The sequence below is a fragment of the Ostrea edulis genome, chromosome 6 (assembly GCF_947568905.1).
Source record: "Ostrea edulis chromosome 6, xbOstEdul1.1, whole genome shotgun sequence".
In the NCBI taxonomy this organism is placed as follows: domain Eukaryota; kingdom Metazoa; phylum Mollusca; class Bivalvia; order Ostreida; family Ostreidae; genus Ostrea; species Ostrea edulis.
The window spans coordinates 6,782,567-6,809,701 of record NC_079169.1 but is presented as its reverse complement, the minus strand read 5'-3'; the positions used below and the strand labels follow the sequence as shown (position 1 = coordinate 6,809,701).

The following is a 27,135-nucleotide window of genomic DNA, read 5'->3' as shown; positions in this document are numbered from 1 at the left end:
GTTGCTCACTGTCTATATACAGCCTACTTACTGTCTATATCCAGCCTACTGACAATCTATATACAGCCTATTGACTGTCTATAAGCAGCCTGTTGCTGACTGTCTTCATACAGCCTGCTGCTGTCTATAAGCAGTCTGCTGACTGTCTATATATAGTCTGTTCTCTGCCTGTATATATAGCTCGATACTAACTGTCTATATACAGTTTGCTACTGACTGTCTATGTAAAACCTGCTCCTGTTTTTCTAGACATACTGGTGCTTGTTTCATAAAAAATCTATTTAGAATTTTTTTTATTATATTAAGAGAACATAAAAAAATACACACTCACTGTCAATTCATTCCAAAACTGGATATCATAATTACCATGCAATTTCGTCATCAGAACAAGTACTAATTCCTGAATGTCTGAAAGTGCATGTGGCAATCTGCAACGCCACATCCAGAAGGGCGAAGCACAAAAACAAAACATATTATCGCTATCTCTATATTTTCTTAGTCATCAACAAATTATTTCCCAATTTTAAAATATGACGCACTTCGAATGTGACATCACGATTAATAAAACGGAAGAATCCCTTACATCAATTCCTGGATTACATAACTTGCTTACAGTACGGTCTTATGGATTGTGGGGAAAAAAGAATTAATTAATTAACATGGTTTCTTCAAAAATCTGTTAGTATAAATATTAGTAATACTAATTTTTTGTGTATCTTATCAAAAGTGTTCAAATTAACTAACTTGAGTTTCATTAAGAAAAATAAATACTAACTCGCAGTTTTCGAAGACATATTTAAGCAAATGAGCAAGAATGTAAATACCTTTTTCAAACATTAAAAACATGACGTCAACGCTCAACCTCCACATCCACCACACCCTCCCCCATCTCCTCCTCCACCACCACCACCATCCCCTCCCCCTGAATCGCCTCCCCACCCTCCTCCATCCCCTCCCCCTCCATCACCACCCCACCCTCCTCCATCCCCACCCCCTCCATCCCCACCCCCTCCATCACCACCACCTCCATCATCTCCCCATCCCCCTCCAGAATCCCCACCCCATCCACCACCGTCCCCTCCCTCATCTCCTCCCCACATCCCGTCACTTCCTCCGCACCCACCGCAACCACCACATTCACCCGGGTCACCGTCTGCGGTGTCCGTATTACAGTCGTCTCCATCAGCATCCATCAGATCTTCTTCTCTCACGCAGAACATTGCTGCCTCCCACTGATCCACCTCTTGGTCATCTCCATTGTCCTCGTCATCGTACACATGTGCGTCTTCAGCAGGATTATCACACCAATGCGTTGAATCCGATTCACTTACTGTTCCACCTCCATAAACGGGAGTCACGTGCGACTTATCCTGGTTCTCCTTCTTTTTCTTGTGGTGCCTCCGCAAGAGATGATTGGATGGGGTAGAAACTAGAAACCCAAAAGCCATCACCATTGCTAGTTTGTCCGTGGGAAATTCTCTCTTCTTGCTTACATACGAAGGCGTGTCTGAACTAGTCTCCTCAACTGGTTCCCAATCTCTTGGTCTTGGCTGACACAGCACTTGCATAACACTGATACAAAATACCAAAGCGAGATTTTCAGCTCCATCTGTTGGCGAAATGTTGATTTTACATTTGGAAAAGTCTGCTTCAAAACCGTGGAATTTGACAGTGTAATCATAGTAATGGAACTTTTCACTGTCAAGCACAAATGTTGAACAATCTCCTGTTGGTAACCTGTACATTGTAACCTGTAAATGACCAGGACTACCACGTACAGGAGCCCTTCCTTTTGAGTATTTGGTTGCTAAAATACAAAATATTAAAATTGCTCAAATACAGGCCCAGTTTTAGATCGATCAAATCATTGTTACAACTGCGATTCATTTACCTCTAACCCCTGGCACGCCCTTTCTTATCCCTGTCCAACGTCCAATTAATATCGCCCAGTCACCATCGTTGTTTTTTATCATCATTGCTCGTTCTCCATCTTGTGGTGAGAGAGTAATTGCAGGATTCTCGGTCGAGGTCTGGACCTAACGTAAATCATTTACATAAAAAATATATAACTTGCAGTTTTCAGGAAATGTGCAAATTCAGCACGATACAATAATGTAATATAAGAAGAAAACAGGAGAAAACCTGTGCTGGTGTTGGTAGAGTATCAGGACCTATCAGGTGACAGACGACACTCAACTTATCGTGATAGAACACTTGAACTACTGACGTCATCAACGGTAAACTGTGTATAACGCGTGCAGTGAACATCACTTCTCCAGCCAAATTTCGTATTCTGTGCGACAAAAAAGATAAGAAATTAAAAATAACAACTGAAATGCGATAACGCATGGAAAATGTTTTAGATTCTGGCATGCGTTTATCATATACCTGTGATTCGCCACAGAACACTTGTTTTCTACTCCCTCTGGAAGGCGTGGTAGAGGAACTGGTCCCCAAAGACTCTCGCTTTGCTCAGGAATGACGGCCGATTCAAAGTTTCCTGCCTCCATCTTTAATGAGCAGTCTTTAGTTTTGGTAATCCGGACGGTGTGATTTAGGTGAATTGACTCCCCGTTAGATAAACGCACAGTTGAGGATACGTTTGACGAACTATTTCTACAATTTTTCACCAATTCTCTGCAACCTATTCTACCCTCACCAACTAAAGTCTTGCTGCCCAGCTTCCCCAGCGCCCCATACTTGAAGAGTTCGACACTGATGACGTCAATCATCTCTGTATCGATATCGTACATTGGTATGTTGTGAGTGGACACACTCCACATGCCCTTGATGGGTTTCTTCAGCTTTAAAAGCTCGATATCGACTCCATTCCTGAACACGGCACTCAGTTTCAGTTGATGAACTTTCAGCGCTGATGTATAATCCAAAAGTTCTGCATTGTTCAGTTGAAATTCAACATTTTTGGAACAGTATTGGTCAATCACTTCATCGGGAACTGTGAACATACGGCCCTTTGCAGGAAGTCCCCTGTACATGGCACCGAATTCTGAAAAGTTTGTTCCGAAAGCTTCCCGCCATAACATGCGCGTTTCTTTATCGGACACATTGAGCTTGGAGCCTTCGCTTCTGTCGTTAACGGAATCGTCATGATTGAAAAGTTTTCCTAATGTGGTTTCTGTGTCTCTCTTGTAAGCTGCCGGGTGAACTTGATGTGAATGCCAAATTAAATCCACGTCATAACACGGAACAACAAAAGATTCTGGATTAAGACGTTTTAATGTTAAGAAATGCCTGTACCGCGTAATAGCATTTTGAACAAACTTTTCATCATTGTAATGGGGTAGAGAAACTTGATAAAAGAAAGATCTCTGTCTTTCAGCTGCTTTCTCTAAGTCATATTGAATGTGGCTTTCGTATGAAGGGGGTTTAACTCCGGTTTCAACAAGGTTGATATTGAAATTAATACCTGGGTATTTCTTTGACCACAGTTGCTCCGTGTCAGCGCGGTCCACTTGGGGCGTCAGGCTGTGGTCGATTTCCGTGTTACATACCCGCGCACAGTCGTTAACGTAAGCCACGGGGGCCAGTAAATGACAGTGCCACACCCACGCGATGTCTAATGGGGCAGACAGAGTCCTATCCCTGTGTTCAGCAGCGAACGGTAACCACAACTTCTCATATCTGTAAAGATAAGACCTTATAATGAATACCCTAAAAAGCCTTTAAAGTGTCCACGTTCACATAAATAAGTTTACTTTTAAATTGTTAGGAACGCTAGTATTTTGACCGACCTGAATATGGCATATTTGAGAACGGGTCCTCCATAGAGAGATGGGTATTCGTCTATTGTTTTTAGGAATGTCAGTTCCTTTTTGGCTGCAGTCTGGAAGTCTACAGAAAATCCGTAGGCTTCAATGTCTACCATTATGGTGATCAATCACCTGCAACATCCAAACTACATGTATCACCCCTGTGTATCCGACAACATAGCATGCATTCTATACACATGCAAGAGTGCTCAATAGAAATGTTAATTCATATAAAAGGTCATAAAGTACTAAGTATTATTTCGAAATCATTTTTATATCTGAAGCTACTTATTGCTTATATGGGCCATTGAGTGTTGCAATCATGTTCCTTGATTTAATACCAAAATATACAGCATTGTATTTCTTAAAAATCATCCTTATTCGGTCCACTCCGCTCTCCACAAACGAGCGGAATAGACCGAAAACCCTTGACCAGCGAAGTTGAAAAATCACCGACATATTCAAATTTACACGTACAGCAACCTTTTGTAATTTTGACACAAATTTTCTTCAAGTTTGCTTCTGTGGAAACAATGTCTGAAAACAATATTGCATAGAAGTAAATCATTAAATGCAGATTCCATTAAAAGTCTTTCTCTCGACTCTTGAGATCTAATGTTTCTTTATTTTAAAAATATTATCATGGTCCAGAAATTACTATTATTAAGGTACAGATGCAATACTTGTTTCATTGGTCCAAACATATTTTACATTTAGTACTTAAACCTATCCAATTAAAAAAAATCATGTTTATTCAAATTTTGAAAGGGTTTGGAAAGGACTATATTTTGTGATGGAAGGATTGTTTAATCAGAATGTCATAAATCTGCACGATTCTGCAGTTTCTGTTTTATCCAATAGATCGTCAATAATGTGTGGATCCGAGTTAGAATAGGTCGTCAGTACCCCTTGCATGTCGTAAGAGGCGACTAAATGGGGCGATCCTTTGGATGAGACCGCAAAACCCAAGGTCCCGTGTCATAGCAGGTGTGGCACGATAAAGATCCCTCCCTGTTCAGCGCCGAACAAAGGCCTAAATTTTGCTGTCTTTCACCGACAATGGTGACGTCTTCATATGAGAGAAATATTCTCGAGAGGGACGTTAAACAATATTCAATCAATCATGTACAATTTTGTAATTTATGATACAAGTAGTAAAGACTTGGAACTAATTCAAACGTTGTAAATTCGTTAATACATCTTACCAAACAGAGCATCGATTCTTATTAACTTCTATAATGATTTACACGAAATGTATGAAAATCTAGTATTTTGGCCATGGATGCATTTATTATTACAATAATTCAAACATTTGATCCATCACTCCTTAAAAGTTCCATCTTCAATTTGAAGGCAAGACATTGTAACTTTTGTGCAATTTCTAAAACAAAAAATGACAATAGTCCTAGTACGTTCTTTTTTTAAAATTCTCAAATTCTAGTTGATGAGTTTTTATTTGTTTTTTTGTTTTGTTTTTTTGTTTTTTGTTGTTTTTTTTTGTTTTGTTTCTTTGTTGTTGTTTTTTTCGTATTAATTATCAAAAGCAAAAAGGTCATTATTTAAGTCATTATTTAATTCCTAACTGCTAGTTTTATACTTTTTATATCCATATTGCTAGAAGAAACAAATATGTATTTATTCCATGTAATCATTGATTTGTGTTGCTTATGTTGTGCATGTTGACACCAATGCAACAGACAGATCGACTTTATGCGCGAATAAATAGTAAGTATATTTAAGCGCATAACTCTAGGATTGAGGAATTTACTATATAGATCAATAACAAGTACTCTGACTCTAGTTTTTCTTTTTAATTCTTATGTGAAAATCAAAAATACTTCTGGGAAAAAAATTGACAATACCCCAAAACTCAGGAGCGAATCTAACTCCCTATTTGAAGGCTAAAGCCCTTTAGCCAATGGTAATCTCTTTAATCTATAAATTGTGTTAAATACAAAGGGTTAAAGAGGTCAAAAGCTCCCATCCCTTTAAAATCACGTCATTTTGTCCTTATTTCGAGACTCTCTATCGTCACGGTACACGGTACAAGACGAGACACATCTCTTTATTTGTTCTGATATACAACATGTATACATACATTTATGTTGACCTGCTGCCCTTCGAGGGCTTGTTCAATGTTCATGATGCCAATTTCTACAGTTGAATAGTTGTATGTTTTGGGGTGGGTTTTTTTTTCGGGGGGGGGGGGGTAAATCTTGATTTGATTCGGTAAGTGTAGACAGGATCATCCCATGTTTCTACTTCACTAGTTAGAACAATCTGTGTCTCGGAACAGGCCCTCACCTCATTAAACAGGGCCCATACTTAGGACATTATCCCGGGTCTGTAGGACATTATTTTCTATCTGCACGTCCCTGTATGTATTCTCCGGTATTTCTAAATCATCGGGTGTAATTTTGTGAATTCATTGCATTAAAATGCAAGTCCAGAAATTTTTCACCGAGAATAATGCGAGCTTATATGGTACTTTTTTCCCAACAATATGAGTGGAGGGGCAATCTAATAATAACTTTTTAAAGATAGAATTTCCATCCAAAGGGGCCCCAGTCATTCCCTTTCGCTAGGTGGATCCGCCTCTGCTTCGTGATAAATCCACTCCCATGATCCCAGAGGGAGGGGTCCTGTTGAGAAACAGCGAACCATGGCATTCCTTGTAATTCCTTCGTGAAAATGACAGAACATACTGTGTTTCATTAAAAAAAAAAAAAAAAAAAAAAAAAAAAAAACAATACCCTAGGGCTAACCGAGACACCTTGATGTTGACAATTTTAGTGAAGTTTGGAATGTCTTCATACTTGCATGTAAATATGCATTTAAATTCCCTGGGTTTTCTACAACGGATTTCTAAATCAACGTTACATAGACCTAACGGATGTTCTAAAATAATAAAACAAATAAAACTTACCTTTCAGTGTGTATCGTTGGACTGGGTCCGTCTTTCTAGCATTCCGTAAGAAAGTGAGGCCTCGGAGGGGGATTTCAAACCTTCCCCGATATAAAACCAGGTATCTTTACTCATGTTGAATTACCCATAGCATTTTATCTAGTGTATTATTTCAATAATCAGTTATCAGGGCATGCTAGGTATGACTGGATTAACCAATGTAAAAACAGACTGTAATCGCATTTATTTACAGCAACATTACTTATTAGCTCAAAACACCTTAAATTGGGACCCTTAAAGCATTTAAAATAAAAATAAAATTGTCTATCAAAGAAAAACCCAAATTGGGAAAAAAATTAAACTGATTTGAAATGTTATTTCTTTATGAAGTTACATCTTGCGTTCTATAGGTTTATCAGATATTCATCTTCTTTTTCTTTTCTTTTTAAATCGCAATGATATAGGGGATTGAAAGTGAAACCAAGCTGGAAAGTGAAAGTAAAGTGAATGTCAAACATGAGCACACCGGAATCGGAGCAGAGTAATAACACAGAAAATCAAACAGAGGAAAATGTACGCAGAATCAAGACAGTGTTGCCTCATCACATGGCAGGGGGTCCAAAGGGGCTAGGTATGAACCGTGGAAATTGTTTCCCATAAAATTTATGATAAATTTCATAACCATGAATGAAAGATTACTTAACAGCTAGCAGCTCAATCATAGGGGATCGTCACGAATTGACCCTCTCTATTCTATATTTACACAAGGGAGGAATCCAGAATCCCAAAAATCGCTAGATCTACTTCAAATTTTCATTCCTCTCCTTTTTATATTTCAAGGACGTCAACTTAAATCTAACAAGCCCCGTCTCGATCGATCGAGGGAAGATCAAAGTTTGTAAAAATCCCTAATATCTGTTTGCAAATGTAGAATAGACGATGTCAAATTTTAATTAGACAAAAATTCCGTGACGAGCCCCAGTGGTTCAATGCGTGTATAAGAAGCATTTCAAATGATAAGTTTGTAAATTTTCCTTTAGCATGTTTAGTGCGCATTGTGAATCTTAGCCGTATTTTACTTGTCAAATGTTGATTGAATGATTGATTTTCTCAAAATTTTCAAATGTTATGCATGTACATCTGTGAGTGCAGCCTGTTGAGTAAAATACATCAAATATTTTCAGGTGACCCTGATGACAGAACTCTGCGTAAAGTGGAAGAGGATACAATGGTTGGAAATGTGATGCGAGAGCGAGGGAGGAATCGCTGTGAAAAGGAACTTCTGGGTAGAAAACACGAGCATACTTATTTAGCTGTACCTCTCTGGGGAAAATCTCAACAATTTTTTAGAAATTTACAGATTTGCAGCTCAATTATGTGTTTAGTTGGTTCTAAAACTCCTCTTCAGAGTCTGTGTACATAAATTGGTGATCGGCAGATCATCAGTATTTTTTTTAATGGGGGGGGGGGGGGGGGGGGATCTGGAAAATTCTACGTACATCAGTACAGCCTACAGATTGGTTATTATGAATTTCAAACCATTGAATGAGGTCTATAATAATGTGAAAGCTGTCACATCTGACATTCAGAGGGGGAAGATGGGGGGGGGGGGGGGGGGGAGGTGTCAGAGATATATTATAATTATAAATAAGCATCTCTCTTCAGCGAATTAAACTATGATTTATATACTGTACACTATCCAGAGCTGAAATATCAGTGGTAGATTGTAGATACTGCTTGTCAGATTCATAGATTCCATACAATACGCAATTTCCGAGTTGGCCAATAGTTCTTTCCCTTTGTGGAACTCTTACGCACAGTGAGACGCAAAATATACTATCATCCACACGTGGTGGGTACAAATGCTTATCGCTGCCTTCATATATTGCTTAAAGGCCTATTATCAGACACCATGTAACCACCCAAACTGCAGGGACACACAATATTAGTAAGTTTATTAGTATTTAATAATAAAACAGCTCAAACAAAAATCGATAATCACCATCTTTCTTTGATTAAAATATCACTCGTACAGAAGAGGAAATAAAAAATAATTTCATATTTAATCTAATGCCCCACTTCAAACAAATATTCTTGATATGGTCAGTTTAATGTATACCAATGGCTGATATAAACACAATTTACAGTCATTACTTTTATCCATATTTACATAGCTAGTCTATAATATATGTATACATCTTGTACCCACCCAAGCGTTCAACAGAACACTGAACGTACCTCCATTACAGAAGAGCTGATATCTTGGAAGTTGCGTATTCAATGAAAATCTCTGTGATCTTTTATTGCACACATGGCATTGAACATTACTAGAACTGAAATTGAAATTCCCTCCAATCAAGAGACAAATCGATTAGCCTAGAAAAAAATTATTCAGATGATTGTATCCAAATAATAAGATTGCGACTTCTATTTTATTTAGTAGACATAAGAAAGGAATTTTTGAGACATGTATAAAAAAGTTAGGAACAGTAGCTATGATATAAAATCCTTTCGCCCTGTTCCATGTCACTTTACACAAGCTGAACATAGTTTTTACAAGCATCAGGTTCCAGACTGGTGTTATCACACAGAATAGGATTATATTCGTATTTTGATTAAAACAAAAATGCTTTCCGACATAGATTATCATTTATTTTGATATGTACATTACAACATTTTAGGATATTGATATGTTGTGTATTACATGTATTTGCAGACTTTATGATATTGATATGTTGTGCAGAGCTGACAACCCTCACAATTTTGGCGTAAGGCTTACGATTTTAGGGCCGAAAATACGCCTTACGATTTCACTATATATCTTCCGATTTTCGCTTAGTTGACATTTCAAAAGTTTTAGAACTGTCCGTCATTGGTTTTTACTTTTATAATAAACAAGTCATAGTCGTTACTACGTTTGTTTGCATAGTCTATATATATATATATATATATATATATATATATATATTTATTTTTGGATCAGCTCTTTGGACGAATAAGGCATGTCCTAATTCCCTCCACTTTTAACATTGATTGGCAAGCCTAAAGACCAAAAAACATGTAGTCTGCGTTGTAAATATGTTTGTAGATTAGTGTAGTTGTAGTGCTAGGTGTATTTATATGTAGTTTTTGTTATTATTCTGTTGATATTGGCCACATTATGTAATTCTTTTCGTTTGTCCTGAAGACAATTTGGTTGTTCATGTCGTTGGTCATTTTAGTGCATATATATATATATATATGTGTGTGTGTGTGTATATATAATATATATATATACAAAATCTCGATCATTTTAATGCTTTGAAATAAACAATATGGCAGCTGCTACTAAACGTAAGGCATGCATTGATGGAAATAACAACAATAATCCCCCAAAGAAGAAAACTGAATGAAGCCAGAAATTCAAAGAACAATATGCAAGTAAACATCTATTCATTTCAAAGTCAGAAAGTGGGAGTTTGTATGCTAAGTGTACAATCTGTTTGACAAACTTCAACATTTCTCACGGCGGGGAAAATGGCATAAAAAAATATGCCAGAATAACTGACACAGTAACTGTAAAAATATGATTTGTACTAATGTAGCAAGTTTTGTACACAAGTTTTAGAAGGTAAAATCAATAAAAGATGTATGAATTAAATTTGACTTTCTACAGTTGTAAAATAATTTAATGCTTAACAATTAGTATGTCTAAATTCATTAAATTTGGAATTGAAATATGACTAAAATTGCTCAGGTTATATATTTATTCATAAAAGTTCTCATGACCCCCGCCTTACTATTTTCCATTTCATAATGTTGGCAGCTCTGGTTGCGTATTACATTTGCAGACTTTATGATATTGATATGTTGTGTATTACATTTGCAGACTTTATGATATTGATATGTTGTGTATTACATGTATTTGCAGACTTTATGGAATGCTCCGATGAACATTATATACTCTTTCCATGGAAATGCAAGACTCAGAGCAAACTATACAACAATTGTTTAACAGATCTGTAAGTATACTAGAAAGGTTCATGATGGCTGTGATAAATAGTAGACTGGATAGAAATGTTCACAGCATTACACTCACTGCAATCATTAAAAGATTTATCAATTGTACACTATAAGCAACAAGATTCTAACTAGTATGATTGATAAGAATAAGAGAACAACATTTCTCCTTAGTTTTGAGAGAGAAAACCAAATTCATTTTCAGTGTTATAAGTTGTGTAATAATTACAGTGAAGTACTTAGTATAGACATCACACAGGATAGTGTGTTTGTGGTAATGGAAGATGGGGGGGGAGGGGGGGGGTCTTTCTCACCTAAATCACAAGACAATCAACAAGGAGAAACCCCATTGTTTGGGGTCAAATGTGAATGTCATAAACATGTGATTTGTCAAGCTGTGGCTTCTACACTGTTAAGTGTTTTTACAGATTTGCATGAGCAATGAATTTTTACCAAACAAGGGACATTACCTAGGAGTGGTTCATTGTTGATCAATATGATTAAATTCCTCAATCCCAGAGTTATAATCTCATTGTTACCTTTTACCTTATGACCTCAAAATCTATAATATTCAAAATCTAATTCTCAAATCTTTGCAAGTCTTTCAATGACCCTTGACCGCTTACATGCGGAATATAAAGTATATTTATATACTTGATAATTGCTGGAGATTTAGCATTGGTTAAGATTCGATGGCCAGCAAAGAGCAAGACAGACATGTTGATTTTGGGTTCCCATATGGTACTTCATCACCCCCTTACTTTACAGTGTAATGATCGATTGATTGAATATTGTTTAACATCTCTCTCAAGAATCTTTCACTCTTATGGAGACGTCACCATTGCCGGTGAAGGGCTGCAAAATTTAGGCCTATGCTCGGCGCTTACAGCTTTTGAGCAGGGAGGGATCTTTATCGTGCCACACCTGCTGTGACACGGGACCTCAGTTTTTGCTGTCTCATCCGAAGGTCGCCCCATTAGTCGCCTCTTATGACAAGCAAGGGGTACTCTAACCCAGATCCCCACGGGATAGCGTAATGTGAAGTATAGAATTGTTAAACTAAATATGGCTCTTTCAATCAATGATTAATTCTTTCTTGTTAGATAGACTACCAGTCACTTCACAATCATGTTGAAATGCATCATCTCCCTAGTATTATTCCAAGTCAGGTAACGGTACACTTTATAAGAAGAGGTTCATTAAACAACATTTTCTTTGAAGATACAATGATTCAGAATTTCAAGATGAGTGCAAAGAGATTTATCTGCAGAGAAGGCGGCATTATCGTCTTACTGGAAGGTTCGACACTTACCACGAGAAAAATGAAGCCTCCAAAAAGAAACTAGAGGAAAGAAAAAAAGTGAAAGAAGAGAGAGAGCAACAGAAACAATTACAGACAGAGAACGTTGAAAATTCAGAGGACTCGAGTTTATTTGGAAGATTTAGAAATTTGTTTAGATCATGAATAAAATGTTTTTCATCTTATAGACATTATGTAAGGACTGCTATGCTCATTGTGTTAGTGTTCAAAAGTGGGACTTATTGTACAAAGGATTGACTTACTGTGCAAAGGAGGGGCTTATTGTACAAAGGATTAACTTAATATACAAAATAGTAACTTATTGTACAAAGGATTAACTTATTGTACAAAGGAGTGACTTATTGTACAAAGGATTTACTTATTGTACAAAATAGTAACTTATTGTACAAAGGAGTGACTTATTGTACAAAGGATTAACTTATTGTACAAAATAGTAACTTATTGTACAAAGGAGTGACTTATTGTACAAAGAAGTGACTTATTATACAAAGGATTAACTTATTTTTCAAAGGAGTGACTTATTGTACAAAGGAGTGACTTATTGTACAAAGAAATAACTTATTGTACAAAAGAGTGACTTACTGTACAAAGAATTAACTTATACAGAATATTGACTTATTGTACAAAGGAGAGACTTATTGTAAAGGATTAACTTATTGTACAAAGGTGTGACTTATTGTACAAAGGTGCGACTTATTGTACAAAGGAGTAACTTATTATACAAAGGTGTGACTTATTGTACAAAGGAGTGACTTATTGTACAAAGGAGTGACTTATTGTACAAATGAGTGACTTATTGTACAAAGGATTAACTTATTGTACAAAGGAGTGACTTACTGTAAAAAGGATTAACTTATTGTACAAAGGAGTGACTTATTGTACAAAGGAGTGACTTATTGTACAAAGGAGTAACTTATTATACAAAGGAGTGACTTATTGTACAAAGATTAACATATTGTACAAATGATTAACTTATTGTACAAAGGAGTGACTTATTGTACAGAGGATGGACTTATTGTACAAAGTAACTTGTTATAAGGAGTAAATTGCCCTGCGGTACAGAGGGCTATAATCTCGGTCTGCAGAGAGGTCTATGATCCGAACACAATAGCGGTCTAGCCATTTGATCTAGAGGTCTTGGTAATTTTACAAGTTGGTCAAGAATCTCCTCACAAATGTTTAGCCAAGTGGAATACTGCACATAAACACAAATCTCAAAGAGGAAAAAACTCCCATATGCAATCATTTGTTTTCAGTATTTATTACCCATAATAAACGTTAATATTCAAACAATATGAATCGATAAGTTACTGAACATTATTAGAATTCATCTTCAAACATTAGAAATTCGATCAGCCTGCTACTTTAAAAACACAAGCTTTTAGAGATGTGTAATCCCAAATTAATGAAATAAATGTAATTATCATTAAAGGGAAAGGCCACCCAAATTTATTTTACATGATACATGTAAATGATAGGATTAATTATATGATAACGATTTGTCATACTATTCTGTTGATACACGGCCTAGACAAGCCTCGGTACTAATTTTAAAACGTTAACAATTGAAATTCCCGCCATCTATAGAAGCTGCCGTGAAGCGGAACTCTTTTGTATTCAAGACCACAAAAATCAATAATTTTGACGTCGTACCGTCTATTCCGGTTTTGATGAGATTCTAAGATCATCAAAGATGTGCATGTGGTAGATTTTAAGAATACATTGTAAATAGGTGGATGCCTTCTTGTCAAGCAGTTAATTACACTATTAATGCAAAGGGGAGATATGAAAAAAGTTTTTTCCCCAAAATTCCTGACCCAAAAAAGTTATTTGAAAAGAAAATACTATGTAAACTGGATCCATTTGCGTAATGACAAGTTGAGGTTTGAGACATGTATAAAGAAACGAATACCATCTGTCTGGTCTGCGACTCGACTGAAGGTCTTCTGTTCTTAAATTCTTCTTGCAAAAGAACGGGCTCAAATCTATACGACTCCAAACTTAACTGTTCGTGACTTGTCATGTTTACAGTGCTGCCGATGAAATAAACCGGAACCGACGGTGTGACATAATAAATTAAACTTCAATGGCCGCTATCTTAGAATTTGAAATATAAGATAGATTAATATTGATTTTATTGTTGAGCAGGGATTTTTGTTGTTAAAGACTGTCATTTACGATATCAGTAAGTAATACTTTATTCATAAAGGCAACAATGTGGTTAGGGTTGCCTTTCCCTTTAATTCAAATCATTACAGTAGTATAAAATTAACATGTATATAATATCAAAGAAACTGGGAACATGATGTCGGTGATTTGCATCACTGGCACACATATAAAATGAAGTTTGTTTTACAATGTTTTTTTTATAAAAATAAATGCTTTAAGGTTCAGTCATACAGCATACATGAAACATATTTGATAGATCAGAAACATTAAAGTTGATACCAATAACTTTCACAACCACATACTGGAAATTAAATTTCACACACAGTTAAACTATTGTACTTATACTAAATAATTATAACAACTGCTGAGCACATGAACTCGTACAGACTAACAATCAGAGATGTAGGTTTGGACATCAAATAATAAAATCAATACTTTGTACCCCGATTAAGTGGCAGGTATGTACTTCCTTAAAGCTGAATATTGTAATACATGTTCTTAAAGTAATGTAAACAATTGCAAATATTATATATCAATAAGAAAAATCGCACATTTGAATTGGGGGTAAGCATGTATGTAACGGTGTCACATTAAATGCCAACAGAGTTATTGCCCTTGAAAATAAAGCTGTCCATGACACCTGCACATTTTTTGCATTGGGGTTTGTTCATGTCATACAAATTTACATTCAGAGATTGGGTAAACTAAAATAATTAGTAAGGAAAATTGAGGTATGGATCCCATACATAGAGAACTAATTTCATAGTTTGGGATGGGATGAAGAACCATGATAATTTTCAGCCTGTATACATCAGGGGTCCAATTCAGATCTAATTTTCTATCAAATACAATATCTGACAATAGCATAGATTTAAAAAAAAATCAATATGAAATTAAGGTAAAGAAAAGAATTTAATGCCCAGACTTGTAAACTGACAGAAAATGCAATTGTAATTTCTGTAGGCAGTATAATACTGATTAAGTACATGCCATTTAGCAATCTTTGAGAAATCTGATCACTGTTAAATATGTTTTTCAATTTCCCATAAATACAAGCTGCAGTAATTGTTTCGTCTTACAACAACATGTTTTCTCCATTGTTCTACATAAATACAGGTCGCTGCCAGGAATGACTTTTATCTGAGATACTTTGCTCCACTACCAAGATGTCCAGTTATTAGTGGGACATCTGGCCATTACTGAGATGCCCGGGCCTGTTGACTACTGCTACTTTGTTCACTAGACTGTTCTCTTAGTAAAACTGTCTGCTGTTTTTGACTTTCAAGGACCCCGAGTTCTTTAGCTTTTTGTGTTGCAGTTTCCACAGCACTTATTAAAGACGATCGGAAGCCCTTCTCCTCCAGCCTGTGTATGGCAGCTATAGTGGTGCCCCCTGGGGAACAAACTTCATCCTTTAATTGACCTGGGTGTTTATCTGACTCCAGCACCATTTTTGCTGCACCCTGCAAAAATAAATAAAATATTGTTTTTAGATTTTTGTCAAATTATGTAAGAAAACAGTGGCAATGCAACAGAGTTGCTTTTCAACATATCAAAACATAGCTAATAGCTCTTCGAATTTTTATGCATAGAATTCACCACAGGGGCTAAGTTTAATATTTAATGACAGGTCCAGTGACTAATTTCCTTGTATAGCTCACAGTAACTGACAGTAAGACTGATGGTGTACAAGGCTCTAGGGGGCCCTGTCTCCCTGGGATTACAACTCCAGTCAAGATACTTTACTGTTGGTGTATGAACACCATGTGACACTTGCTTAAGGTAATTCCCCATACCACATCAAATAACATTAGAAATGTTATTCACGAGTCACGAACATTATCACACATTCAACGAAACCGACGGCATTTTGGTGAATGTTGTAGACCGTATTAGGACTGATTGTTTGAAAGCAAACAACAAAAATTTAGAATTAAAAAACAACAACAAACGAATCGCAATAATACAAACAAGCCCTCTTCATACACATTTCGTTATGACACACAGTCTTTTAGTAATTCCCGTGAGATTTCTGCAAATATTACAGATTATGATGTTAAATCTTGTTAATTGTCAAGTTTCAATGCATCTATTGTAGGCCATTTCTTTTGTGTGATTTCTGATCATTAATGACGGGTAGAAATATTGAATCTCCTATACAACTGACAAAATTTTTGTGTGCTACGTGTACTGACAATCACATATTTTTGTTATGTTTTCCTTATAATTTATTTAAACCTGAAAGAATACAATAGATGCCGTCATGATCTAAATAAAATACCTGCAGGCCTACATGCATAATATAAAGCTATATGACATTGTAACACCCTTGCAAATTTTTTATATTTATTCACAAAAATCGCTTTCGAGGCCCTCCGAATCCATAATAAATGTGCATACACATGTACATGTATGTGCATTATACCTCTGTTGTGTCTAATCATTTCAGGGTGTTTAGTTTAGATCATACGCTGACAGATTTATATTTAGGCCCTATATCTCTAGGCCTAGGAGTCTTACGTTTGTGTTCTTGTACGTACAGTATGGATCATGGGTGTTGTAATGTAATTTTCTTTTATCTAAAACACTTTTCTGGCCGGACATGGCCTTCATTGATGTTTTGATTAAAATGTCTCGGAATGTACGCGGTAGTTACATGTCGTTAACACTCACATCGCATGGCTTTATCGTATTGTTAAAAACTACCAGGAACTAAAAAATACCAAGGGGGCGAGGAATGCAGAATTCATGTGTTTTTAAAAATATGAATTTCCCAAAATTTGTAACTTGAACATAAGTTAGCATTCTCTGAATGAACGTTAAAATTGTAAAAATCAGTCTGATCTTCATTACTTTGTTCCAACTAGATCTGACGACATAATTTTATTTTTTCATCTATTGTTACGTCATGATAGTGTTCATGTGATGTAGGCTAAGCTCCATAGTAAAGTTAGGATTTTTCTAACTTCAAGCCCGATCCCTAAAGCTAACGGCAATCAATGAAAGTGGTTTTTAGTTATTTGAAGCTTTAATGTTTTAAACTTTTTTTCAAAAACTAGCCTGTGATATTTCTTGAAATGGTAATTTAGTAATGTAAATGGTGAATGAAACATGTTTGCAGAGATAGGAATTTTAGACACCATTTTCCAATATGCGTTTTTTCAAGGTTTTTAACCTAGATGGGGTCATTGGGCTCTCAAATTATCCGATACCCTATCTACTTTTTGGGTCAAATGATTGCTGGAGTGTAAAGGTAAAATATATTGAAATGTTTCAAAAATCTGAAGGTTTTTGAAAACACAAATTTCCGGATACGGTAGGCTATGGTCAGTCAAAATTTGACAACTATTCGCGCATTTTCATCACCTAGAAACCAAGAGCATGGTTCAGTAGATGAAAAATTATTGAAAATAGTCAAATGCAATACATTTTCTTTAATTCATATGAAAGAAACATATTTCTATCGTTTAGATAAAGACAGTGCCTTAAAATGTGTGTATGTTAAGACTGCTTGTTTTAAAGTGATGTTTTCTATTTTTAAAAGTGGCTGTACTCTGGGAAAGGCCGCTGAACATATTTTTCTTCGGGAATTTGGTCATTATACATCCTCGACAAAATACATGCGAATTTTGATAGAAATCTGTAGGTTTTTTAATATTAAGATGTGGTATGGGGAATTACCTTAAATTATAAATCCTGGTTAAATAGCTTATATAACTACATAGTTCTGTGAACTGAGTAACATTTAATTCTGAATCGAGACAATTCCCCTGGGTGCACTCAGCCTCCTTATCATCTAAATCTTTAACATTAGAAAATGGAGGGTGAGTTAGGGGACCAGATATATTGGGAAATTACTAAACCGCAGCAGTAGAGAGCCTAGTTCAGTCAACTGGAACTAATGAAATTTAGTACCATGATCCATCACAGGGCTGTTGTTTCCCAAGTTCCCCTTCACAAATTTTAACATCTACAAGTTAAATAAACTAATTCTAAAAACATATATTTTCTTTTGTACATGGCTCAGTCATCTCGTGACTTTGACATACATTCAGAGGGCTGCAATTCAAATCTCAGCCTCACTGAGGTCATTAGATTATAATGTGTCCTTGAATAAGAAGCTTTGAATTCATGTAAGACTCGGTCCACACAGCAGTAAATGGTACCCACTGCAGAAGGGGGTTAAGTTGGACAGGTGCCCAATCAATGGAAAGTCCATGCCTCTCTTCAATTTAGCATGAAGAAAGTTGGATATAAACACCAGAGTTCTTGTCAACCGTCAGGACAACAGAATCATTTAGTTTTAAAGCCTTTAGCTGAAAAATCTGTCAAAGTGCAAAAATATTAATCTCGGGAAAATTGTACTCACAAGTAATGTCTGTGCCGCCAGTTTTTGTGCCAAGTTTCGGGGGAGCCCCATCTTGACTCCTCCATCTGCAAGAGATTCTATCGCCAAGAAACCCTACAATAGTAAATGATGAAGATTAAGGTATGGCTTATAGTGTATTACAGCACAAACAACATTACATATATTGTATAACTGACTCGGGTACAGGTCTATGCTTTTGCTTTTGTTTGTTTTCCACCCCTTTCGGAAATACGCACTCATACAGGTACATTAGCAGCTACAGTCATAAGAGGTGCTACAAATTCTGATATATAGCACTCGGACTGTAGCAATGAGGCCTGCCGCAACACAGGACCTCTGTGTTTAAGATCTAACATGAAAGACACATGATTCTCACTTCTAAATGCCAAGCACTAACATTTTTTGCAACTTTACTTGTATGTATATTGCATGCACTTGACATTTTAAATATCTACAGGCCTAATTACAATAAAAACCTGTCTTCCTATAGATAATTCTTTTTTATTATAGATTTTAGAAATATGGAGTACCTGTGATGTACATCAACACATAATAAAAAAAAACATTTTGTGGTGTACTTGATTTAGCAGTAGATCTTTTCCATCAAATCCTCTAAAAAGGATACACTGACAAATTAACATGATTACAATACATGTGATTCAGTTATACAGATACTTCATTTATCCTGACAATTTCCAGTGGATCCAAAGTGTTTGGATTAACAAGGCTTGGCTGTACAGCAAAGCACGGTTACAGTAAACGTACTTATTAATATTATAATGAATTCAAGGGTACAGGGAAGTGATTTTCATTCCATGCAGTTTTAAAACATATCATAAACTTATTGGATATAACAAATTATGTTTATATGGCAAAATAAAATATATGTGTTTCTGGTATCCCAATCCCACCTACTATTTTGCTGACAATCCTAAAGAATTTATTGACAATATATATACATTGTAAATAAAATAAAAATCTGCTATGTTCAAACTGGAGATTTTGGGGGGGTTTTCACGTTCAAATTTCTCTGATTTACATTTTGAGTACTATTGATCTTCAAAATGTTTAGAAAGTAATTGAAATGTATTCAAAGTGTATCAAACTCTAAGATTTCAAATGAAATGTTTCAATAAAATAAAACGTTTTACCTACCGGTACATGTACCTACCCTACCTAATTTTTGGGGGAGTGAAATAGAGAACACACATATATTATATTTTGGCCTAATGAATCAAAATTGTCTTCCTAAGCATTTCGCTGTTTTACTGTACTGGCCTAACTCACATGCCATGTTTGTATAATATCTAAGATAGATGGTCACTCACATAAGCTGGTCCACTCCCACTCAGACCGGTCACTGCGTCCAGCTGATCCTCAGATCCTAACTCACAGATTCCGATCGTTCTAAACAGGCCCTGGATGAGTTCTTTATCCCCCGGCAGGACAGACGACCCAGGAGCAATAACTGTTGCCCCGCACTGGACAAGGGCAGGAGTGTTTGGCATGGCCCTCACAACTCTGGTTTGGGATGGAAGATTCTGAAAATACATAAATGCTTTAACAATTGCGAGAGAAGAAAATACAAGTAATTTTCCATTGGTATTGAAAATGTTCAAAAAAGTTAAAAAATTTTAGTGAAGAATATTGTTTTCTGTAGAAATGAACTCGATATACTGAAGGCTGCAGGTCATATCATCCAAAATTACATAGATGGTATCTTTGGAAACGATAAAACATTTATCTCATACTATCCCCCCCCCCCCCCCCCCCCCCAATTTAATGTCAACACACACATTAAACTGTGAACAAACCCGTTAAAATCGGGAAATCTTCACATCAAAGTGGCAGTCGAAGGTAAATTACTCTGTAGTTACACTTTCCTTACTTCTAAGATCTTACAGCCATCTTACTTTTTCACATTTAATATTCACATTGATAATGTAAATGAAATGCAGAATAAACAATTTATCTCTGTGCATCACAGTATGCTTGCAAATTTGATACTTTTAATATAATTGTAATTAAAAGATTTATATAGCGCCCTATCAACATTAGTTCTCTAAAGCGCTTTACAAATGTGAAAGAAAAGATAATATAAAATCGATGTGCACATACATGTGAATAAAATGTCACCGTTGTTTGGAATTAAGTCATAACATTTTCTGGGATTGTTCATTTTCACAGCAAAAATTGTACAAGTTGTTGGTTGGTTGTATATTGTTTAACATTCCGCTCGAGGATTTTTCACTCATGTGGAGATGTCACCATTGCCTATGAAGGGCTGCACAAAATTTAGGCCTATGCTCGATGCTTACAGCCTCTGAGCAGGAAGGGATCTTTATCATGCCAGACCGACTGTTACACAGGACGTCGACTTTTGTGGTCTTATCCAAAGGACCGCCGGGCCCATCTAGTTGACTCTTGCGACAAGGGGTACTGAGGGCCTATTCTAACACGGTTATCATACTTAAATTCTCTTCTGATGATGGCGTGAATTGTTTTCATCATCAGTGTCTTTATGTTTTTCAACATTGTTTTTACCCCTAGCACCAACAGCATAGAATATGTTTATTTTCAATTCAGAGCTCAAAAATATGGTGGCAAACTCCTGCCCCCTAATGCAATACAATTATGTTGACAGGCAACATAAATATGTCAAAATGCAACTTGATTATGATGAAATGCAAAATATATGTGATCAGTAGGGGTGAAATGATGCATCGCGATGCGGCCGAATTGTGATGTAGTGGTCTCGATTCGATGTTCGATTTATTTCGGGTCTGTTTTGGTTCGATACGGTTCTAAAATCATAGCACACATTGCTCTTGTTAACATGGTTTCTGATTAGCCAATGGAAATGAAAATTGCCCAATCAACATACGAGTAAACTTTGCTGTGTCAAAATGGACGCAGTCGAGTCGAAAAATGCACCCCCAACGTATTAATCCTCGGTATGGCAATATTTTGGCTTTAGGACAAGTGATAAGTGTTGCTTTATGTTAAACATTTTTACATTATGTAGAATTTATTTGCAGAGAGCAATAAATACAACGAAACATAAAAAAATCTTAGCATTATAAAGAATTTGGTACATGTATGCTATTGTATCAAATCGAAAATCATCGAATCAAGACTAAAATATCGAAAAATCAAATCGAATCTAGAAGGTACTGTATCGTTTCACCCCTAGTGATCAGATATGAACTAGAAAAACTTTTTAAAAACATCAAATACCGCCAACATATGACATACAACATATAACATAATTATGTTAACATGAATCTTATTTTGTTGATTTGTAACTTTTATGAGTCTGTTTGCAGTACAGTCCAATAATTGAGTAAAACTAATTCATTGACTACCATACATATACTGTATTAATTACACATGTACACCATGTATTACATCAATATAGATTGTCACCTCTGACCTCTCACCTTTTCTAGTGTCTCTAGTGTGACCCCTGCTGCTATTGAGAGGAAGAGTTTTTCCCGGCTGACCTTGCAGGACACTTCCTGTAGAACTGGGGACACGATGTGAGGCTTGACCGCTATGATGACCAGATCGCTGTTCTCCACAATCTCTAGGTTACTTCTGGTGGTTCTTATACCCTGTTCCTGTAAAGTGGGTACGTTACTACAATCTCAGATATCAGTCACAATTATCATGTTTATAAACACAACTATATCAAAGATTCCTTGAGAATCTGATTAGGCGCATATTAGAATTTTCTAAAAGTAGATCAAAGGTCAATGTTAAGGTCACTAGGTCAAAGCTATTGGTACCAATGGAAAGGTCTTGCTACAAGGAATGCACATGCCAAATATGGAAGCTGTATCTCTTATGTTGTAAAAAATAAGACCAGGTTAATGTCTTTTTAAATTTTCCAAAAACTATGCCAATGGTCAAGGTCACAATGCCAACAAATCTGATGTTTGAAAGGTCTTCTCACAAGAAATGCACATGCTTAATAAAGCAAGAGGCCCATGGGCCACATCGCTCACCTGAGTCACCTTGGCCCATATCTGAAGACTTTCCATACATATTTGCATGTAAAACCTTAGTCCCTATTATGGCCCCAACTACCCCTGGAAGCCACGATTTTTGCAAACTTGAATCTACACTACGTCAGAAAGTTTTCATGTAAATGTCAACTTCTTTGGCCCTATGGTTCTTGAGAAGAAGATTTTTAAAGATTTTCCCTATATTTGTATGTAAAACTTTGACACCCCCCCCCCCCCATTTGTGGCCCCATCCTACCCCCCAGGGGCCATGATTTGATACGAACTTGAATCTGCACTATGTCAGAAAGTTTTCTTGTAAATATCAGCTTTTCTGACTCAGTGGTTATTGAGAAGAAGATTTTAACTATGTATTTGTATGTAAAACTTTGATCCCCCTTGTGGCCCCATCCTACCCCCAGGGGCCATGATTTGAACAAACTTGAATCTGCACTATGTCAGAAAGTTTTCATGTAAAAATCAGCTTTTCTGGCTCAGTGGTTCTTGAGAAGAAGATTTTTAAAGATTTTTCCTATATATTTGTATGTAAAACTTTGATCCTCCCTTGTGGCCCCATCCTACCCCCGGGGACCATGATTTGAACAAACTTGAATCTGCAATATGTCAGGAAGCTGTCAGGTAAATTTCAGCTCTTCTGGCCCAGTGGTTCTTGAGAAGATTTTTAAATTACCCCACCCTATTTTTGCATTTTTGTGATTATCTCCCCTTTGAAAGGGACATGGCCCTTCATTTGAACAAACTTGAAAGCCCTTCACCCAAGGATGCTTTTGGCCAAGTTTGGTTGAAATTGGCCCAGTAGTTCTGAAGAAGAAGATAAAATTGTGAAAAGTTTACAACAACAGACAACGGACAAATTTTGATCAGAAAAGCTCACTTGAACCTTCGGTTCAGGTGAGCTAAAAATAGTACCTCTTATGATTTGAAAGATATGGCTTATATTAGAATTTTCTAAAAGTAAGCCATAGGTCTATGTTAGGGTCACCAGATCACAAGATTTTGGTGTCGATAGAAAGCTCTTGCCAAAAGAAATACACATACCATATATGTTCGGGCTTTACCTCTTATGGTGTAAAAGATATGACCAAGTTAAGATTTTTGCCACAGACAGACAGATGGACAGGCCAAGAACTGTATGCCCCTGAATCTTCGATTTCAGGGGCATAAAAATTAGCTGCTACTTGCTCCAATAGTCACTCTAACATCAAAACAAAGTACTATAGTAATTCCCTGGTAAGTACAAGAGTCGGGAACAATGTTACCAACACTAGAAAATAGAAGACAGTCTGTGCTATACTGTTCAAGCTATGATCAAATTACCATTAAACAAGCAGATATATTTAATATACACCTACAAATACACAAGTACTCATACAATTAAACAAACTCTTTATCCTGTAAACTTCCATTATGCAAACTGTCTTTTTCTGAAGCCTAAAGCCAAGTTTCATTGCACAGAACAGAACTGCTAGCTCAGAGGAAAAATTAATTACATGTTAATTGACATGTTCATGATATCACTCTAAAAGTTGAATCATGCTGTTTTTGACACCTTGTCTCATTGCTCAATATCATGTTTATTACAGTTTATATGACTATGTGCCATAAAAGTGTTGTTAAGAAAGTGAATTGAATCAATATATCAAATGTTCATTCACATTTTATATTCTGATACTTGCTACAATGATTTCTTGCCATATATGGCAAAAGGTGTACAACACAAGTTGCCTATTGATTTCTGGGTCTGAAGGCCTCAGCTATTAACTGTACAGTAGAAAGATTTGCTTTGTGTCACCCATGTTTGCAATGATCCTTAATGACAAGAAAATTATTCTTTTTTATATTAAATTACTTACTTTGATGCAATCTAACATTTGGGGGACCGTGTCACTGGCTATTATTTTGTGGGGCTTCAGTATACCTGTAAAAATAATAACTCAAAATAAATCCTCAACATATTCTGTAGTTGCCAGTTTTGAAATATTCCACCTCCAGTTGGAAGTATGGTAGGGGGGGGGGGGGGGGGTAGTTTCTTGTTTTTCGTTGGTTTTAATTTTTGTTTAGATTAAACTAGTTCAATTTTTGTACAAGTAGAGAATAAAACAGATCACTGACTAAAATACTCCATCTCCAGAGAGGTTTTTAAAAAAAAAAGAAGAAAAAAAAGAGTTGTTTAGGTTTTTTTTTTATTGTTTTATCTATTGGGGGGGGGGGGGGGGGGGTCTTGTTTTTCAGGGAGTGTCTCTTTTTTGTGGGGGTGTGGGTTGCTGTTGCTTCGGTTTGTTTGTCTAAACTGCATTTAAATACTATACAACTAAATATTCTGTAACAGATCACTGACTAAAACCTGGAGTTTTGTGAGATCACAGCAAAGGATGATGCAATCTACAAATGTTTACTAGCTGAGTTTACAGGCAATAGCATGCAGCTTGTACATGATCTATGTGACCTTAACATTGCCTACAGAATCATTAACATAAACTGTTTCTTTCAGATTTCAATTATTTCATCATCTTTAACAAGGCCACAAACAGGAATTTAAGTGCAGTATGCAGGCCCAGTGAGTCATTGATAACAAACATTTATTTCTTCCCTTTTTGTCATTGACAACAGCAACAATTACTAGAGAACATATATAATCATTATAGGTATTTTTTTAGATTTCAATATAAACTATACATATAGGCGAACATCATGTCCCTCGTTTACTCTGTGTTTGCTGTAGGCCCCCCTTTCATTTCCTTCTATCATGATGAGCACTGTGCATTGTACATAGTCAGAGTATACACAAAATCTGATTAGTCACTAAGATACATATGTTTATTTAAAATTGTTCTTAAACTTATCAAAGACAGCAAATAATCATTTATAGTAAGTATAATCTTTCTGGAATATTAATGAATCTAATTCTAAGTAATTTTACTTTGACACATGTAAAAAAAAAAAAATAAATAAATAAAAGCTCATCCCATAGACGTAGTTTATGTTTCTAACTTCTAAAATTCTGATTTTGTGGTAAATTTGCGTGTAGATAAATTCAATTTAACATTCATATAATATTATGCAGTGCATGGTGATGCAATATTTATCACAAGAAGTACCATTAGAGTGACTTCCCCTTTGACATTGCTTACCTTTGGAGATAAAACCCCTGCTCATCGCCTGGGCCATCCGGCCAGCTCCTATAAATCCTATGGTCATGCTATCACTGACTGAAAACCTCTGATCTTCTGTTCTGGCCATAATGAGCTTTTATATATAGGCAAGAAATACGCGGATGCAATGCGCAATCAGCAACGTTTTTTTCCCCGGAAGTTTAGTTTTCGTTTAAAAATGAAAGTAGGTCTGTGGAGTAAAGGGGGCGTGGTTAAAAAAAACTCGAACAAAATCATGTTTGACAGAAATGTTTAACAATAAATTAATTCTGTGTTTAATAACCCTTAATGCAATCAAAGGTTCTTTTTATTTTCATCAAAGTAAATATTTCATTTGTATTGAATATAAATCAATTTTTGTACATGAAGACAATAATGAGCCACCTCTGAATAGGTTTTCTAGCGCAAATATTAACAATATAAGTTGAGGTTGAAGTTGAGGATGAGAAACACTTCCTATTATTTTGTGCAAAATACGATCACTTAAGGAATAAATATTCAGAACATTTTGGTGATTTGAATGCAAATTCCATAAAAAGCCTCATGAATCCTGAAAATTATACATTCACAAAACATTTTTGTCAATATTTGAATGAGTGTTTTAAATTTAAGGTACACTGAATTGAGAAATCAGGTCAATTGTGGTTAATCTGAAAATGTGTATTATGTTATATATATACTAGTATATGATGTTAATTTATGATGTACGCCTCATGTTTGATAATCGTCAATAAAGCATTTGAATTATAAGTTTATTTATAAGCGTTAATTTTTTTTCTGTCATAGAAATAGTATATATAACAATTTTACAACACACACACCCCCCTATTTATAATGAAAGATAACATGCCATTTTTATAGTGACATTATGAAATACTACATTCCTAATCTCGGTTGAGATTCGGCTCGGCTGAATATTTGGACGAGATTATGAGTCACAAACAGAGGACGACTCCTCTGTTTTACAGGTACCAGGCACTTGATTTTAAGATTTAAAACCAAATCCACGTCATTTCGTGTAAGTTTTAAGTCATTGACAGTGAGTCTGTATATCGTTGAAACATTCCAACAAGTGGTAGCATCAGCAAATGTATAAAAAGTGGTTTAAAAAGAAGTAATTCCCATCTTGGTGTGTTATTACTTTAAACATCCTCGCTTCGATTGGTAGCAATATCCGGTGTCGGTGATATACGGTGAAACGCTAGGGAAAGTTATATTTAACGATGCTAGCATATTCTAACACAACGCCAAGTCTCTATCGCACGTCTACAACTCAGAAACAAAAGGATGGATATTTGTCGCACGTCTAAACCTCAATAACTAATTAAGGACAGATATTTGTCGCACATTTAAACCTCAATAATAAAAGGACAGATATTTGTCGCACGTCTACAACTCAATGATAAAAGGACAGATATTTGTCGC

General features: G+C 35.9%; 3 protein-coding genes across 3 annotated transcripts; 1 reads left to right on the top strand and 2 right to left on the bottom strand.

The window, feature by feature from the left end:
* Positions 1 to 857: 857 nt before the first annotated feature.
* Positions 858 to 6,934, bottom strand: LOC125645431 (uncharacterized). Its single transcript, XM_048870930.2, has 7 exons — positions 6,927 to 6,934; positions 6,697 to 6,776; positions 3,753 to 3,852; positions 2,389 to 3,642; positions 2,143 to 2,293; positions 1,892 to 2,036; positions 858 to 1,807 (listed from the first exon to the last, which is right to left on the bottom strand). Exons 1-7 carry the CDS (start codon positions 6,932 to 6,934, stop codon positions 858 to 860), a joined length of 2,688 nt encoding a protein of 895 aa, XP_048726887.2.
* On the top strand, positions 4,648 to 12,168 carry LOC125645540 (uncharacterized protein DDB_G0275933-like). The gene is made up of 5 exons (XM_048871126.2): positions 4,648 to 6,796; positions 7,140 to 7,306; positions 7,860 to 7,961; positions 10,586 to 10,676; positions 11,896 to 12,168. Exons 2-5 carry the CDS (start codon positions 7,183 to 7,185, stop codon positions 12,137 to 12,139), a joined length of 561 nt encoding a protein of 186 aa, XP_048727083.1. The 5' UTR covers positions 4,648 to 6,796; positions 7,140 to 7,182; the 3' UTR covers positions 12,140 to 12,168.
* A 1,072-nt stretch (positions 12,169 to 13,240) lies between these two features.
* LOC125645539 (pyrroline-5-carboxylate reductase 2-like) lies at positions 13,241 to 25,891 on the bottom strand. The gene is made up of 6 exons (XM_048871125.2): positions 25,690 to 25,891; positions 24,412 to 24,476; positions 21,974 to 22,153; positions 19,862 to 20,074; positions 18,534 to 18,626; positions 13,241 to 15,627 (listed from the first exon to the last, which is right to left on the bottom strand). Exons 1-6 carry the CDS (start codon positions 25,796 to 25,798, stop codon positions 15,361 to 15,363), a joined length of 927 nt encoding a protein of 308 aa, XP_048727082.2. The 5' UTR covers positions 25,799 to 25,891; the 3' UTR covers positions 13,241 to 15,360.
* Positions 25,892 to 27,135: the final 1,244 nt, after the last annotated feature.

Excerpts from the sequence above, each read along its gene's own strand:
- LOC125645431 (XM_048870930.2), bottom strand. Across the intron at positions 3,853-6,696 it reads CCAACGATACACACTGAAAG|ACTTCCAGACTGCAGCCAAA; the intron begins GTAAGTTTTATT and ends GATTTTCTGTAG. Across the intron at positions 3,643-3,752 it reads CTCAAATATGCCATATTCAG|ATATGAGAAGTTGTGGTTAC; the intron begins GTCGGTCAAAAT and ends TTATCTTTACAG.
- LOC125645540 (XM_048871126.2), top strand. The coding sequence starts at position 7,183 with ATGTCAAACATGAGCACACCGGAATCGGAGCAGAGTAATAACACAGAA. Across the intron at positions 7,962-10,585 it reads CTGTGAAAAGGAACTTCTGG|ACTTTATGGAATGCTCCGAT; the intron begins GTAGAAAACACG and ends ATGTATTTGCAG. Across the intron at positions 10,677-11,895 it reads AACAATTGTTTAACAGATCT|ATACAATGATTCAGAATTTC; the intron begins GTAAGTATACTA and ends TTTTCTTTGAAG.
- LOC125645539 (XM_048871125.2), bottom strand. The coding sequence starts at position 25,798 with ATGGCCAGAACAGAAGATCAGAGGTTTTCAGTCAGTGATAGCATGACC. Across the intron at positions 20,075-21,973 it reads CACTAGAGACACTAGAAAAG|AATCTTCCATCCCAAACCAG; the intron begins GTGAGAGGTCAG and ends ATGTATTTTCAG. Across the intron at positions 15,628-18,533 it reads TGGCGGCACAGACATTACTT|GGTGCAGCAAAAATGGTGCT; the intron begins GTGAGTACAATT and ends TTATTTTTGCAG.